This window comes from Labrus mixtus, chromosome 9 (assembly GCF_963584025.1).
Source record: "Labrus mixtus chromosome 9, fLabMix1.1, whole genome shotgun sequence".
In the NCBI taxonomy this organism is placed as follows: domain Eukaryota; kingdom Metazoa; phylum Chordata; class Actinopteri; order Labriformes; family Labridae; genus Labrus; species Labrus mixtus.
This window is the reverse complement of record NC_083620.1, coordinates 2,416,452-2,432,136: the sequence shown is the minus strand read 5'-3', so window position 1 is coordinate 2,432,136 and position 15,685 is coordinate 2,416,452. Positions and strand designations below refer to the sequence as shown.

The 15,685-nt window shown below is 40.1% G+C and overlaps 1 protein-coding gene across 12 annotated transcripts in view; it reads right to left on the bottom strand.

The window, feature by feature from the left end:
• Positions 1 to 1,944: 1,944 nt before the first annotated feature.
• Positions 1,945 to 15,685, bottom strand: part of kirrel3b (kirre like nephrin family adhesion molecule 3b) — a 163,804-nt gene continuing 150,063 nt past the window's right edge. For 2 of the 12 annotated variants that reach the window (XM_061045911.1, XM_061045913.1), the window contains exons 10-16: positions 14,994 to 15,094; positions 11,475 to 11,685; positions 9,953 to 10,060; positions 9,317 to 9,400; positions 8,878 to 8,993; positions 6,891 to 6,977; positions 1,945 to 5,347 (exon numbers count right to left, since the gene is read on the bottom strand). In XM_061045911.1, the coding sequence (XP_060901894.1) occupies positions 4,886 to 5,347; positions 6,891 to 6,977; positions 8,878 to 8,993; positions 9,317 to 9,400; positions 9,953 to 10,060; positions 11,475 to 11,685; positions 14,994 to 15,094 (1,169 nt within the window). In that variant the 3' untranslated portion in view covers positions 1,945 to 4,885. The remainder of the gene's footprint in view (positions 5,348 to 6,890; positions 6,978 to 8,877; positions 8,994 to 9,316; positions 9,401 to 9,952; positions 10,061 to 11,474; positions 11,686 to 14,993; positions 15,095 to 15,685) is intronic. The other 10 variants (XM_061045912.1, XM_061045923.1, XM_061045914.1 and 7 more) reach the window with 7 other exon arrangements.

Here is a 15,685-nt window from a genome sequence, read left to right as displayed (position 1 = left end):
TGTTTAGCACCAATACACCAAGTCAAATTCCCTGTAAGTGTAAATGTACTTGGCAATAAACCCAGATTCTGATTCTGATTCTGGTCTCTTAACAAACCTATTTGCTTTCCTTTTACAGATATGCTTTCTACTAAAGTAGTATCTCCTTCTCAGTGAGAACCGCTGAAGTTCTTGTGAAGTCTTGAGTTGCGATTTTGTAAATCAGGAAAGATATATCTGTCTGAACATCTGAGCAATGTTCATGTACATGAACATGTTCGCTCATGTTGCAGTTAAAGCATGCGTCCCATGTGAATCCTCGACTTGAATCGCTTTCATTCTCCCTGACAGAAACAGCAGCTTAAACACAAACTCAAACATCATTTTTTATTCTCCAAATATACAGAGCAAAAGCATCATAGATTCACAGACCAGTACAGTTAAAATACAACCATTTCTCTTTTTTTTTTCTTAGATACAGGAGGGCCACTGCCTGAAAATAACGGTTCACCCAGTAGAATTTACATGTTGTCTTTTTATTACAATTATGCTTACAGTATGGTTTACTATTAATACAAACTCTTGTAATGACCATCTTATTGAAGTACTTTTTCAGACCTGGCTTGTGTAGTATTTGCAAAACTAGTTTGCATTATTTGGATTACAAAACTAAGTCAACCAATCACAGAGAAGCGTACTCATTTGACTTTCAAATGCCTTTCTGTGATTCTTTCAATTCTCTGTGACTTATCGTACACTATACGCTGCAAACTAAACCGCATGAGTTCTCGGAGTGCCCTGCAGGCTAAAGCAAACTCTGAGGTTTATTTGCAAATACAATTTATTCCAGGCCTCTTTCCTTTTCCGTTGTTTTTTATTAAAGTACTAACAAGGTATTGATTGGTAGAAAAGAAAAAAAAAGAGTGAGAGAGAAAGAGAGACGAACAGCGTGACGGAAAGCATTTACACAGTAGAGAAAGGGTTATTTTGATTATGATCAATTGGATTTTCATATGGCACCCTCCCTAATGCATTCCACCGCTGACCTAAACAGCTATCATACAAAGAGGGAGACTTTGAATAGCCTCATGTAAACCACCCTTTTGCAGGCATAGGCAGGATATTTGCAACACTATTGCTCAGCCATTATTCATCCATTTTCCCCCCCAGTTTATTTAGACCAAGAAAAAACAACCACATTTTGAGCAGAAACAAATATAATATGGCCAGCGGGCAGAGAAGTCATAACAGACGCTTTCCAGCCAGTCTTCATTTCACCCTGCTCATAACCTCTGCCTCTGACTTCACAACTGCCCACTGTTCTACAGGCTAGTCTTTAGCATTCTCTGAATAATAAAGTACCCAGCATCCTCCACTCTAAGAGGGTTTCTTTGTTCTATTAGGGAAAGGGCAGCAACCTCTTGTAATTGTTCTGGGTTCTCTGTGTTGATTCATCTGTCATGCCCTGGCATCTGTGCCGTGCAGGCAAACAGAACCCCGCCAGCACCAGCCGGAGAGGCGTCCGCAGGTGCGCACGGGGCCAGACTTTGCCCTCTCATGGGCTTTGATTCCCAAAGACTGACATGGCTCTCGCTTCCTGTGGTACTCTCGTGCCCACTGTGGCTGCTGCCATGAGCGGGGGGGGATGGGACAGAAGGCTGGCCTATCAAATATTTATCTGTTTGCTGTGCGCTGTGCAGATTCTCTGGACAGGGGAAATGCATTATGCTTGGATCAGTGCAGGAGCTCCATATAAAAAAAATGGACCATTTGGACAAGAAAGCAAATTTGTTTTGTTTAAGAGGCATGCTAAATGTAGGCGTTAATATGAATCTTGAATGGAGAGTTGTTTGACTTCTGAGGCTTTGCATGTAAAATGATGTATAATATATGCAAAATAAAAAAATATAAGAAAATTAATCAGATTGAATACTGTATTTTGACCCCTGCAAACTAGACCACTCTGTAATTGGCTGCTGCTGCTGATATTACGGGGAAAAAATGTCATCCTGCACTCAAACATGCTAGGGAAAATAAATTTAAAAAAGGCTTACTTGACAGTCTTCCCGGTGCCAAATGCAATATATTGCTGGGCATCTGTCAGAAGGTTCTGAAGGTATAATAACCTCTTACTGCATCTCACTTCAAAGCTGTCCCAGCTAAGCTCAGTTCTCATCCTATAGCCCCCTGTGTGCTCGCCATACAGAGCCTGAGTGTTCCCTGTGAGATCTGTGTGAGGAGAAACTGCTCACACAAGCCTTTCATGTAATTTGTGAGAAACAAGTGAGGTTGATGAAATTTTTTTTTTGGAAGGGAAACAAAGAGAAAATGATTGTCTGTCTTGCAGTTTTGATGCCACATGGATTTGTTGAGCTCTAATACAGTGAAATGTGACGGAGAAGAAGAAAGAAAAGCCAGGACAAATTATATACAGAGAAAGACAGCATTAGAGATTTATATACAGTCTACTAAGTGCCAAGCTGGATTATCAGCGTTGAAACAGAGCTTTTTGTCTTAAGCTGTACAATGGGCGCCAATCCATTTTGTAAAATTACAGTCCAAACCACTGCCACTCAAGTGGAAAACCCCATTCAAATGCTTTGAATATACTCATATGTAAAGTGCAAAAAACAACAACTTGCCTTTGTTGGAAATTGCCGTGCTTGATTTTTTTCACGAGGTTGAGAGGCAGATTTCATAGTTTCAAGTTCACTTCATACCAATTGACTACTCTGCAATGGAGGATACTGACAAGTTCAGTAAGACATATTGAAACCTAGTAAACCTTTAACTCGTGTTTTTTTGTTTCATCTGACCAATACAAAAAACCGACATGGACATTGTGAGCAAGTGCTTCCAGTGTGGCTCTACAACAAACTAAGCTTTTATTTTCCAGGAATTTTTCTTTATCCTTCAAAAAAATGTTTAAAAAAATGGAATGATAGTAACCAAATTGATGTGATAAAGCATGGGTGGAGCAGACCTTGAGTGCGGACATTTGAGGCTGTTGATAGCTTCCATCAAATATCATATAATGTAGCCTATTGTGTAAATGTTGCTGTTACAGAAATGATCTTTGTTTACTGTAAAGGTTGCCCTCCAGTCACTAAAAGCCGGCTCGTACGAAACAAACTCGGTTGTGTTAAAAACATACTTTAAGGTCCTGATCAAACTTGACATCTTGAGGTGTGTCAGAGCCAACAGGTAGGGGATACACAGTATTATAAAGTATTTTTGCCCAGTTATCTTATATTATCTGCCTTATGCACCGATCTGCATTGCGATCCCGAGTGTTCTTTGACGCAAAAAATCAGAACCCTAGGTAAAAAGTTTGTTCTGCGACAACACATGCCCAAAGCATGACGACGACACTCTTTAACAACAGGCTTTGAACTTTGACGTTAGGTATTAAGTGTTGTGTGGCTGCATGTTAAATCACTACTCTCTGTCTCTACTCTCAACTAAAAACAAATGTCAGTGATTAAATAACAAATCCAAAATCATATGTCACATAGAGTACAGAAAATTTAAAAAAGTACTAAAACAATGCACTTGAAAGAGTCAGGGTGTCAACATTAGCTCCACAGTAGCCAAAAATGAGCCGCAGATAGCAAAACAAAACACATTTTCTAAATTTGCTTTTCATGTCTCTTGATGACCGGCAGTCAGGTCGCACCAAGCTCCTGTGTCAACAATGATATTGGCCATAGCAATGGGGAAAAACCACATAATAGGAAGCTCAGCTAAAATATAATGTTGACATTTCCTTGAATGGGGACCCTCAAGTATAATGGCTGACGACCTGCAGGAGAAACTCATAAGTGCAACACGTGTTGCAGTCTGTGGGCTTTCTGCTGCATCACTCAAGAGCTGGATTTGGTGTGCAGGGAACACTACGGAGGATCCAGCTCCCCATCAAACACAAGAGCTGAGAGTGCATGTCTATCTGGCTTAGTCAAAGTTTGTATTGACACAGTTCAAACACACCCTCAAGGCAAAGAAGATAAGGACACAAATGTCTCATTTACAGTCCTCCAGGAGGGAAAACAAAGAAATTAGATGCTAGAAAAAGAAATTACAGTCACATATGTACACTGACGTTCCTTATCGCAGAGTGTCACAGTAAAAATAAATGACTCAGGGATTTTAAAATGAGATCTCAGCCCATCTTTATCTGCCCGCCTCTGTGGCCCAGATTTGACTGTGGAGAAAAAAACGCAGCCTTTTTAAATGTTCGAGGCGTCTGCGGGGGCACATGGAGAAAGTTTCTTTTCCACCTACACGGGAGACCAGTTTCAACAAGAAAGCTTAACATAAAGTGTTCGAGGGGGGAAGGTTGTAGGAGAGAGGAGGGGTAATCCCTTTAACAACTAATAATAAAAAATAAAAATAAAAACACATGCACATTCATTTTTGTGCTTCAAACTACAAGAGAGCAGCAGGACATTGGCTTGCACTCATTATCGTGTCCATCGTGTTGAGTTTTTATCAATGACAATCTTCAAAAGGCAAAAAAATGGTCTTTGCCAGGGGAACTGATTGTCACACAAAAGCCTTTTTAATGGCCTGCCCTCTGCGGTCAATACTGCAGAACACAAAGTAGTGAATGCTTCAATTTCCGAACTTGTGGTGTTGTCTGTGTTGGCAAAATAACCTCTCCATGGCACAATTCTGCTTGTAGGTCAAAAAAGGAGGTGGTCTATGGGTTAAGCATGAGGGGGAAATATAAGGCTTCTTGATCCGCTTTTTAAGGATTTCAACAAGTCAGAGAGTGTCTTAAAGCCATCCAGCCCATATGCATCTCCAGGTGTCCAGTCGCATTGTAACTTAAGGGGCCGATTCAGTCACAGTTTTACAATCCTGGCTGTTTGTCACACCGGTTCACACGCCCTTCCTCCCCTGGTGGTCAGACGTGGGTCTGCATGCGCTTCTGGAGCGGCCGGGTGAGGTCTGAGTTCTGCGAGGAGGACTGGGAGTAGTGGGACGAGGAGGAGGCCGACGCCTTGCTGTCTTTGTCGAACTGCACGTAGCCGTCCGGCTTACTGTAGCTGCTGACGCTGCTGTCGCACTGCGTGTCAATGAACGAGCTGGAGTCGCTGAGCGAGCCGCGCTGGAACTCCCGCTCGCACAGCTCGATGGAGCTGCTGCCCATGCCCAGCACGAAGCGCTGGCTGTAGTCGTACAGGCGGTTGGGACCGGCTCCCAGAGTCGAGTAGATGTTGGTGAAGGACATGCCCGTGGGCACCCGCTGCTTGCCCAGGGTTGCTGTGTTGGTGGGGTTCCTCACCTCAGCAGACTGAGTCACAGCCATGGTGGGTGTGTGGTGCTCCTTAAAGGTATTGACACTATAGTAGCCATTTGTAGGGTCCTATTGAGAAGATGGAAAAAACAAACAGATTATCACTTTAGACTTTGTCAGCATTAATCTTTTTTGTTTTTCTATTAGGCTATTTAATTAAAACAGCTAAATCAATAGGCAATACAGAAGCAACCCCCCCCCCCCCCCCCCCGTTTGTTCATTTAGGTGTTTTTTTCCTCAATAGTATCAAGGTCACTTTTTGATGTAATTAACTTTCATACTTTGGAATAAATAAGGCAACAGGCTGCTCTGTACACCCCAAGAAAAACAGTCCTTATTGCTAGGAAATAGTTAGCCCCCATGCTAACCTTAAAAATCCCTTTCATGCTAATTAAACGGGCGTTGATGATTCATAGTTAGGCATCCAGTGTGTCACCACAAAGTTCACTCACATACCGGCTTTAATTGGGCCTAAACAGATTGTTTTGTCTGCGATTTTCATGTACGCACTGAAATAGCTTCTGAGGCTACAGCTGCGACTCTCGTTTGTGTGGTTAGGCGTGCAGGCACGGGCGGCTGTTACTAAGGGTCTAGTCGGTGCTCGAGTGTGTATCTGTAAGTGTGTTTTATTTGTTTTTTTCTCCCTCACATCCTCCTGTGAATGGATGTGAATGTCAAGCACAGTGAGCGTGGCAGCAAATTCCCAAAAGAAGAATGCTCATAATGGGTAAAATGAGAGCGCGACCACCTGAGAGGATCCTCGTTATGCTTGTCATTATCAGACAGTAGACAGGGAGATTGTTCATGTTTGGCCTTTATCTCTTGTTCAGCCCCCCCCATTCTGCTCCCGTTTCATGCACACTGTCATTAAGTAGGATCAGGAAATTGGGCCCCCAAAGGAACCAGGTAAGCAGGCAGATACAACAGTTGCACACTCCAGGGAGAGAGTGGCAACACTGGTTTTGTTTGAGAAGACAAATTGCACAGTGACAATTTGTGTCTGGATGAGATATACTGTTTTTCTTCTTCTCAGTGGTTCTGATATGACAGATAACACACTAATGGGTACACAATGTTTCTCTAATGACCAGGGTGAAGATTTCTTTTTTTTTTCAGATAGCTATACTGCAAAGTAAGTGCTGAATGAAGGTTCACTATGTAACTGAAATGTATCAGATATGCTGCTGAGAGATCAGCCAGTACCAAACAAGTACCCAGAATCTCTCGCAGTACGTTCTTTCTAATCCCTTCTATATGGTATACGTTACACCTTAAGTAACTTTAATAACAGCTCAGGGCCAACCAGCTTCTGATTTCCTTAACTGGAAAGAGACTGGATGAGAGACTAATTAATAAAAAAATCACACCTCTTAAAACGAGTCATTTTGCCCCCTGGATTAATCCTCTGAAAATCATGTGTAGCAGGAGAAGGATTAATGCTTTTCAGCTATTTTCAGTCCCAGAGTTTAAGACCACCCTCCGCCCCCACAGGCGTTCTCTCTCTCTCTCTCTCTCTCTCTCTCTCTCTCTCTCTCTCTCTCTCTCTCACCACCTTTAACTCCCCCTTCTCCCACGTTAACAGCTCCGTGCCGTCATCGCTCATGAGTCGTACCTTAATGTGCTGATACTCCTTCTCTTCCTCTTGTAATACCTCCAGCTGCTTCAGAACAGATTCCTGCTGGAATTCTCCTCGCTCAACCTGCGTACAAAACCAAGCAGAGTAGACTAAGTGCCTGTGTCAAAAGCAAAGAAAAAGACATTTTGAGATTGAAAAGGATTTAACTTGTATCCCTCGCTCAGTCTGTTTGGATAGTCGTCACACATGTTTTCCGACTTCAATCAGGCAGGTGGGGAACATTAATAATGCATCCCATGAATATAGATTTCTTAACAAAATGCAGATTTGTAAGGTAAGCTCATTTGCTTGCTCTAACATCGAGTACTCGACTGTATTAAGTATTTTTTCAAAGAAATTGTAATCTAAAACCTCACACTGCAAATAGCCTATAGCCCTCGAGCGAGCTGCATGAAAAAACCAAAACACTGGTACTGTTCCAAAGAGGAAACAATCCTTTGTCTTGAAGGCATATAGAGAAATACACCCACTGTAGGATTAACCGGTATGCATCAGCATCTCCATAGTTACAAAGCATCGGGGTCTCTTCTGATTATGGGACTGGTGGCATCAAATAGATAAATATAGACCCTATACCTTAATATGCACAGTCATAGATCAGTGCAACACATATGTCTTTTCTTACTGGTTTTACTATTTTTATCTTCTTTTACTTCTTACTGTCCTTTTATTTATGCTCTTTATTTATGCTCTTATCTTAACTCCTCTTATGTTTTAATTTCTTATCTTACTTACTTTGTCTATTTATGTTTTATATTTATATATACTTTTTATTTTCATTAATATTATTGGTTTCTTTTTTTTGATAATTGATTCACTTGTTTCTATTTCTTTTACTGCTCTTACCTTCTTATTGCTGTTATCTTTTGATTTGCTTTTAGCTCTTTTAGTTTCTTACATCTTTTTAAATCTTTGGTTCCTCTTCGTCTCAGCTCGTGTTGTTGGGTTCTTGTGTTGCCTGGGTTCTTATAATGGTTCTTATGATGGTTCTTATGATGGTTCTTATAATGGTTCTTATGATGGTTCTTATGATGGTTCTTGTGTTTCCTGGGTTCTTATGATGGTTCTTATGATGGTTCTTATGATGGTTCTTATAATGGTTCTTATGATGGTTCTTATGATGGTTCTTGTGTTGCCTGGGTTCTTATGATGGTTCTTATAATGGTTCTTATGATGGTTCTTATGATGGTTCTTGTGTTGCCTGGGTTCTTATGATGGTTCTTATGATGGTTCTTGTGTTGCCTGGGTTCTTATGATGGTTCTTATGATGGTTCTTATGATGGTTCTTGTGTTGCCTGGGTTCTTATAATGGTTCTTATGATGGTTCTTATGATGGTTCTTATAATGGTTCTTATGATGGTTCTTATGATGGTTCTTATAATGGTTCTTATGATGGTTCTTATGATGGTTCTTATGATGGTTCTTATAATGGTTCTTATGATGGTTCTTATAATGGTTCTTATGATGGTTCTTATGATGGTTCTTATGATGGTTCTTATGATGGTTCTTGTGTTGCCTGGGTTCTTATGATGGTTCTTGTTTTGCCTGGGTTCTTATGATGGTTCTTGTGATGGTCGGGTTATATATGTCTGTTGGGTATCGTGCACTTTGGGTTCTTTTCTGTTGAATTGTATTTAATTATTTTTAGTATTTTTCATTTGTTATGTTCTTGCTGTTGTTTATGTTCTTCTGTGTTTGGTTTAGTTTGTTCTTGTTTTTGTTGTTTGTCAAAGCACTTTGTAAACTTGTGTTTTTAAAAGGTGCTATAGAAATAAAGTTATTATTATTATATATACCATGCCTATTGTTCTTTTACTCATTCCACAAAAGCAAAGTCAAGAACAGGGTGCACTTATCATGGACCCATCCGGTTAACAAGGGCATGCAAAAGTACAATAAAGTTGACATGATATTTCTCAAATCAGGAACCAATGAGTGAAAAGTAGTACATTGTGACACTCACACTCACCATCAGCTGTTTCATCGATTGGTGTTCTTCGTTCTCACGCGCCGCATTGTGGTCTTTGTGCACAATCTCCACACGGATGTCATTTTTCGCCGACACCACTCCTTTCAGATCTGGCAGAAAACAGACGACACATATATATCTCAATAAGCTGGATAAACACCATTCTGTATTTGTTGACATTTTAATCCCCCCCCAGTGTAGTGTGCAGTGTTACAGAATTTAGCAAAGATCCCCTTGGTTTGGTCTGTGAGAGCTCCCCCCCCCCCCCGTTTCCCAGAAAAAACAATACAAAGCATTATTAATCATTTGTTTCCTGCCAACACGAGATCATCTTTTTTTTTTCTGCATACATATGCAATCTCATACATCCTTCCACGGCGGCTCATTCTGTTTGGGATAATGCTGATGATACTGTCATATAACAAAGTCTTACTTTCTGTCTTAATTTTGCTTGCAAGTTCTCTCTGGTGAGCACAGATGGAGACGGGCAGTGAGGGCATAACCAGGTGCGCTTCCTCTGTAGTATACAGACAATAGACATGCTGAAGGGAACCAGTAGCATAAAATTGGTTCTTTCGGGTAGAGACAGTGAAGGTCTGCCTCTAACCTGAATCACTTGGTACATGGGTGGATGGCAGTGAACACAGCGCAAGGATGTAAATAACCTCAAAAAGCGAATGGAGCCAGACTGAAATTGCATGAAATGAGCCCTCATTACAATCTGGCTATCTGCACCACAGAAGATGTCCATCTTAGCAAGTGATTGCATCTTGAATTAAGTGCGGTACCCCAGTATGTTCCAGAAGCTCAATACAACTCAGAAATGTGTTGAAGCAGCTGAGAATCTTCATTTTTATGTTTTTCTTTTTTTTTTTACAAAGGAGTTTTTGAGACACCTTAAGTCAAAATACACAGGCAAGAAAAGTTACCTGATCTCTCCCCCCCTAGTTGATTTACTGAACATAATCTCTACATGAATAGATGGACATTTTTCTTGTGTGCTTGGCTGAAATACAGTTCTTTGGCATGCATGCTTGAATTGATGTAAAAAGGGGAAGAGGAGACTTACTTCTTTGGGATCGGGTGCAACAGAATGCTCCGATAGTGCCCATGAGGACAATGAGGGCTACAAACGCTCCCACAGCGATGCCGATGATCACTGCCACGGGGAGTGATTCTGCAGAGAGCAAACAGAGAAAATGTTGATCGACAATTTCGCACAACGGACATCTCAAGTGCACGTTAAATTCAATGTAGGTAAACGACAAGAGAGAATACAGAAGTAGACGGGCGTAATGTAGAGGCCACATTTTTCTCTTCTCATCTCTTTTTTTTTTCTCTTTTCTGTTTCTGTCACAAACAGGAACTAAGGGAAGGTATACTCTTATATATCCTTCTAATTGACTTTTAAATTGTGCCTCAGGTATTAGGCGATGAAAAAAAAAACACAGGCTCAAGGCAAAGACAAATCATTCTGTATGTACCATCAGTCTAAATCACATCAAATCTAAAACTTAACAAACCTTTTGTTTTTCAGTAAAGGTTGATATTTCCCCTCCTCATGTTACCTCATCATCCCACTGTCTTATATTATGTGAGACAAACTTCACAAAGGTTTTCTCTTCTCATTATGTGCATTAGATTAAGCATAATCATGTTTGTGTGCTTCGTTATAGCTTTAAGCTGCTTCTATATGCTTCCCTTACACTGAAGGTCCTCATTAAAGCACACTTTAATGATCCCAGCTACCAGCCCACATTTATGACCTTCTCCCGTTTTAAACAAATGCAAAACAACCAAGTGCTCTCCGTACACCATTAAAGCCTATTTAATGTCTTCATTGATCAATGTCACTTTCACATAAGCAGCTTATAATTTATCATTTGCGATTAAGTGGATGGAAAACACGGCATCTCCTACGCTAGAGGGGAAAAGGTCAGCAGATAAAGGCACTTTTTTTTTCTCGAAAAAAAAAAAGTTGTCTTTTATATAGAAGCAAAGCAGGAGACACGGTGTATTTGAAATTCAGTGTACAGAGCATGCTAAGGGTCACCAGTTCAAATTACCAGGGATTTGCACTTTATGTTAAACCAGAAAACTAATTTGTCAGGAATTTTTCTTTCTCAATGCCACATTTATTGTACATCAAACGCTTCAGAATTTAGGCCATGCAGCAATTTATATTCTAGCAGTCCCAAACTAGCAAATTTAAAAAAACTTTTTTCTCTGAGAAATTCAAAAATAAGCAATAGTGTACATATAAGTTCTAAATCTAATTGAAAATACTCGAGCTACCACCTGACATTTTATGTTCATGAATCTTACAAATAAGATGTTAAAAATGTTGTTGTTTTAACCTGTACATGTGCATCCTTATTACTTATATACCACACATGTGCTTTGAAATAAAGTGCATATGTGAACTCACACACTCCACACACAAACATGTCAATAGCACATACATACAGGGAGAGAACAAGCACCGTGACTGGCACATAAAATCACAGCTTTTTTGACTACCATCAATCACTACATGTGGTTAAACCACAGTGGTGTGATTTTTAAGAAGAGGAAGGTGGAACCTGTCGAACCTTGGCTCCCACCTTGTTCCTTAAGGCGTATGATCTCAGTGTCAGAGCCAAAGCTGTTCCACGCAGTGCAGTTGTAGATGGTCTGAAAGTCAGCCGGGACGATGTTGCTCATGGTCAGCGTAGAGATGACTCCTTCCTCCGTGGTGACCGTCTCCACAGTGTAGCGTCCAGATGTTCCAGACTCCAGCACAGTTTCCTTCCATGACCAGGCCTGCAGGATGACACAAGAGGACCAATGGTGTGATATTCTTTTTCTTTTTTTTTTGACAAGAGAAATGATATGCTGCATGCATACCTTACATTTTTCAAATGTATTGTCATTCATCCTCATACAAGATGTACAGCAATGAAATATATAACTCTGGACCAGATGCTAAGACAAGAAGTGCACACAACAGAACAATGGGCAACCAATGAACAGAGAGACGACATACATAAGACAAACAAGACGGTGAAGGCAGGTGTGAAGCTTAAGGCTCTGGTGTACAAAGTGCTGTGCGCAAACTGATGTAAACATATTGAGGAGGAAAATCTAGCAAATCAATGTGAACATGATAATGAACGGCATGCATATAAAATCAACAGCATCAAGATAAAGCTGGATAGATATTTTTGCATCTGATGTACTTAAGAATGCGGAAAGACGCACATGTAATTGCATACGCTTTGCACGGTTAGTGCACGGTTAGTACACGGTTAGTGTAGCTGTATATATAACGATATTGGATGGACTTAGAAACAATCAACAACTAAAAACTATTCATGGTGCCATGACGCAAGCATGGTTAACGCATTGGTTAGAACAGCAGGTTATGATGGAAATAGAATGTTGTGATCTTTTTTTTTTTTTTTGCCATTTACAGCTGACAAGCTGCCACCTGCCAGTTAGATATTTCTGCCGTCTCTAGACTTAGTAAATGTCTGGGAGATAATATCACATTGCAAATACTGGAGGCAGATCTCTTCCCAGCAAAGTGTCTTAATTACTGTGTTTCCCTGATTTTGCCGCTGGGAATCCCCAAGCAATAATTATAAGAGTAGTGCTTTTCTGTGAACTAAAGTTTTTTTTCTTCTTTTTTTTTTTTTTTTTTTTTAAAGAAGGCATCGGTTAAGAAAACACCTCATTGACAATGCTAAAACATGTAATTCATTTTTAATTGCTCTGAAGAAGCAAACACAGTAACAGCTAACAGGTGGATTTCTGTAAAACTGAACAAACCTATATTTCATGCTTTCAAATGTTTTGGGTTGCTTAAATAGCCATATGGAGTTTTTAAAAGACAACCTTAAATACCAGAACATGTTTTTTTCCTCGTCACATTTTATGATTTTAATTATATTCTAGGGGCCAGATGGGAAGCTTCGGGCGGCCGGATGTGGCCCACGGCCCGCCAGTTGAAGATCACTGATATAGGCCAATGATAATTTTTCAGTTAAATGAAGAAATGTGCAACTTTTTACACATAAATACAGCAGAAATCAAGTATATAATCTGTAAATGTCTCTCTGAGTCATGACTGTCTACAACGAGTGAGAACGGACGGGATGGACGGGACGGCCTTGGGTAAAGCACTATTAGTCAAGGACTAGAGAGAAGAATAACATAGAATGCTCACTGCTTATTTGGATGTCATGTAAGTGTTTTTAGATCACACTCATTACATGTCAATGTATGTGCAACATGAAGCTATGAGTTAACCAAGTGTGCTAACATTAGCATGCTAACACAACAACGCAGGCCACAGGCGATCATCTCGAGCAAAGGACGTTTCTTTCTGCCGCTTGTGCTTAATGGTGCTTAATTATAGTGTGTTCTAATTGATAACTTCTTTGTGAGTGGAGAGGGGTTGGAGGTGTGCCGCTGGAGGAGAGCGGAGACTTCAGAATAGCTGAGGTGTCACTAAAGAGCAGTTTGTTTTGGTTTAATGCTGGTGCTCAATGGTAAGTTTGTTTTGAGGGACTGTGGTGAGAAAAAACACGCTTCCATTTTTACAGATTTCTAACTAACAAATGAGGGAATTCATTATACTGGATAAAAAGCCAGAGATATGATTTGGTACTTAGAGGATAAACAACACATTCATCTTCAAGCTTTGCAACAAAGAACAGGTGGCTAATTGGAGTTGTGAAATATGGCACGCATATTGGCACGCTTTGACTTTGCTCAAGTATTTTCTGATCATTCTTAAGTGAAAGAATGCTTTCAATTGACTTCTGGGACACGTAGTTTGCTCTGTGATTTTGTTTTGCATTAAAATAGGGGATGCAGGGGTGCTGATGGCCTAGCAGTGAGGTCACGCTCCATATATGAGGCTCTCCTTTCTGCATGTCATTCCCGACTTGCTCTTTTCCCTGTTTCATACTCTAGCCACTACTCTATTGAATAACGTTAAAAGCCCAAACATAAATCTTTGGGGCAATGCTTACTTTAAAGGTGCACTATGGAGTTTTGGTAGTGAAGTTTTGAAAGTTGAAGAAGTGAAACAATTCTGTGCTCTATTTTCTGAACTGAATACACAAACTTTACTCAAAGAAAAAAAAAGGGTCCCTGAACACTGTTTAGAGCTTCAAAGCTACCAGGAGAGTTGCACTTTCACTGTTGCGGGCCCCCTCACCATAACTTCTCACATAGCATTTTATCTTCAGACAGTGTTCCAGGGACCAAATTCACACAATTTCACATTTCTCTACCAAACACTACATAGTGCACCTTTAAAAAAAAAAAAAAAAAAAGAAGGCTGCAAAGAAGTCTGAGACAAAATTTGGATGTTCTCCTGTAATTGTAACTGATTTACTTTAAATGGACATAAACAGATATTTTAGTCATTTCTGAAGACACAAAGCTAAAGTAAGGACATCTGGATAGATACTCTGATCAGGAGTTTAAAATCATCGAGGAGACCCAGCAAAGGCGGCTTCCACAGACAGCCCTCTGGAAAAAACCCTCATATTAATTACATTGCTAGTTAATGCTTGACATTAATATAATAAAAAAACACACATTAGATGATGGAGTATGGCAATTACTCTGAGACATATAGCATGCAAACACACACTCTCTCTCACACACACACACACACACACTTGAAATAACAATCAGCACAAAGTGAGCCGAGAGAGTAGGCTGTTTATATAAGGTCCATAAATCTTGATGGGATCAGTGCTAACAGAGCAAAGTGTGCATTAAACGAGGAACTGAGGGTTCAAACTGTAGTTTCATATCCGGATTTTTATATGAACACAAATGTTGTAGCTATAATGAAATAATTCTCCACCTTATCTTTACCTTATCATTGCTTTCCATGTGAGGTGAATATATACATTTCAGTCAAGTAAAAAGAAATGTGGACACAGAAATAAAAACGGGATAATACTATATGGTTAACATTGAACGGGTGCCAAGGATCTATAAAAACCTCTTTACGATTATTTTTAAGATATTGAATAATCTAGCTAACCTGAGACAAAGAAGAGATCAGAGAAAAAAACAGCAGATAGTCCCGAGGAGCCAGTACTTACAATCCGATCTGGTGGAGGTGTACTTCGAATGAAACATTTGATTTGCCCTTTTTCTCCGTGTAGAGCTTGCTGAGTCTGAGTACTGGAGATAGTGGGCGGCCCTGAAAGAGAACAATCATAATTTTTTTTTTTTTTTAAAGTTTGACAATGAGTCACAGAAATTGAAACATGAATAATTAAACTCATTTTTTAGTTTCAGGTCATACGACAATTCTGCACAATCTCGTTTTCAGGGCACATTATATTATAATTGCTCTCCTGTTCCAAGCAGTAACACCTGAACTGCGCTCTGTAATTTGGGACTCCTGGGTAAGATCATATTGCAGTGCAATATGAACAAGCATCATCCCCTAGTACAGTCACCCCGAGGACATCAGGACTGCACAAAGCAGGGCATAAGTGGGTATACCCAGACCTCGTTTTGGATCAAGAAATTGCTGATTTATTGCTGGCAGGGATTTCTCCCACGGAGAAAAAAACAGAGCTGGAGAGTGCTACAGTATAGTTGTTTGGAGCATGTTCAGGAAAACACAGATGGAAAGAACAATAAATGCCATTGTGAAGCGGTATCATATTGTCGACTGTGTGTCACCTCGGTGAAATTTCCTGCAGCCTTTAATTTCTCTGAACAAACAGGTTAGTACAAACCTAAAGCTATCCCTCTCTATAAATACACAATTTGATAATGACTT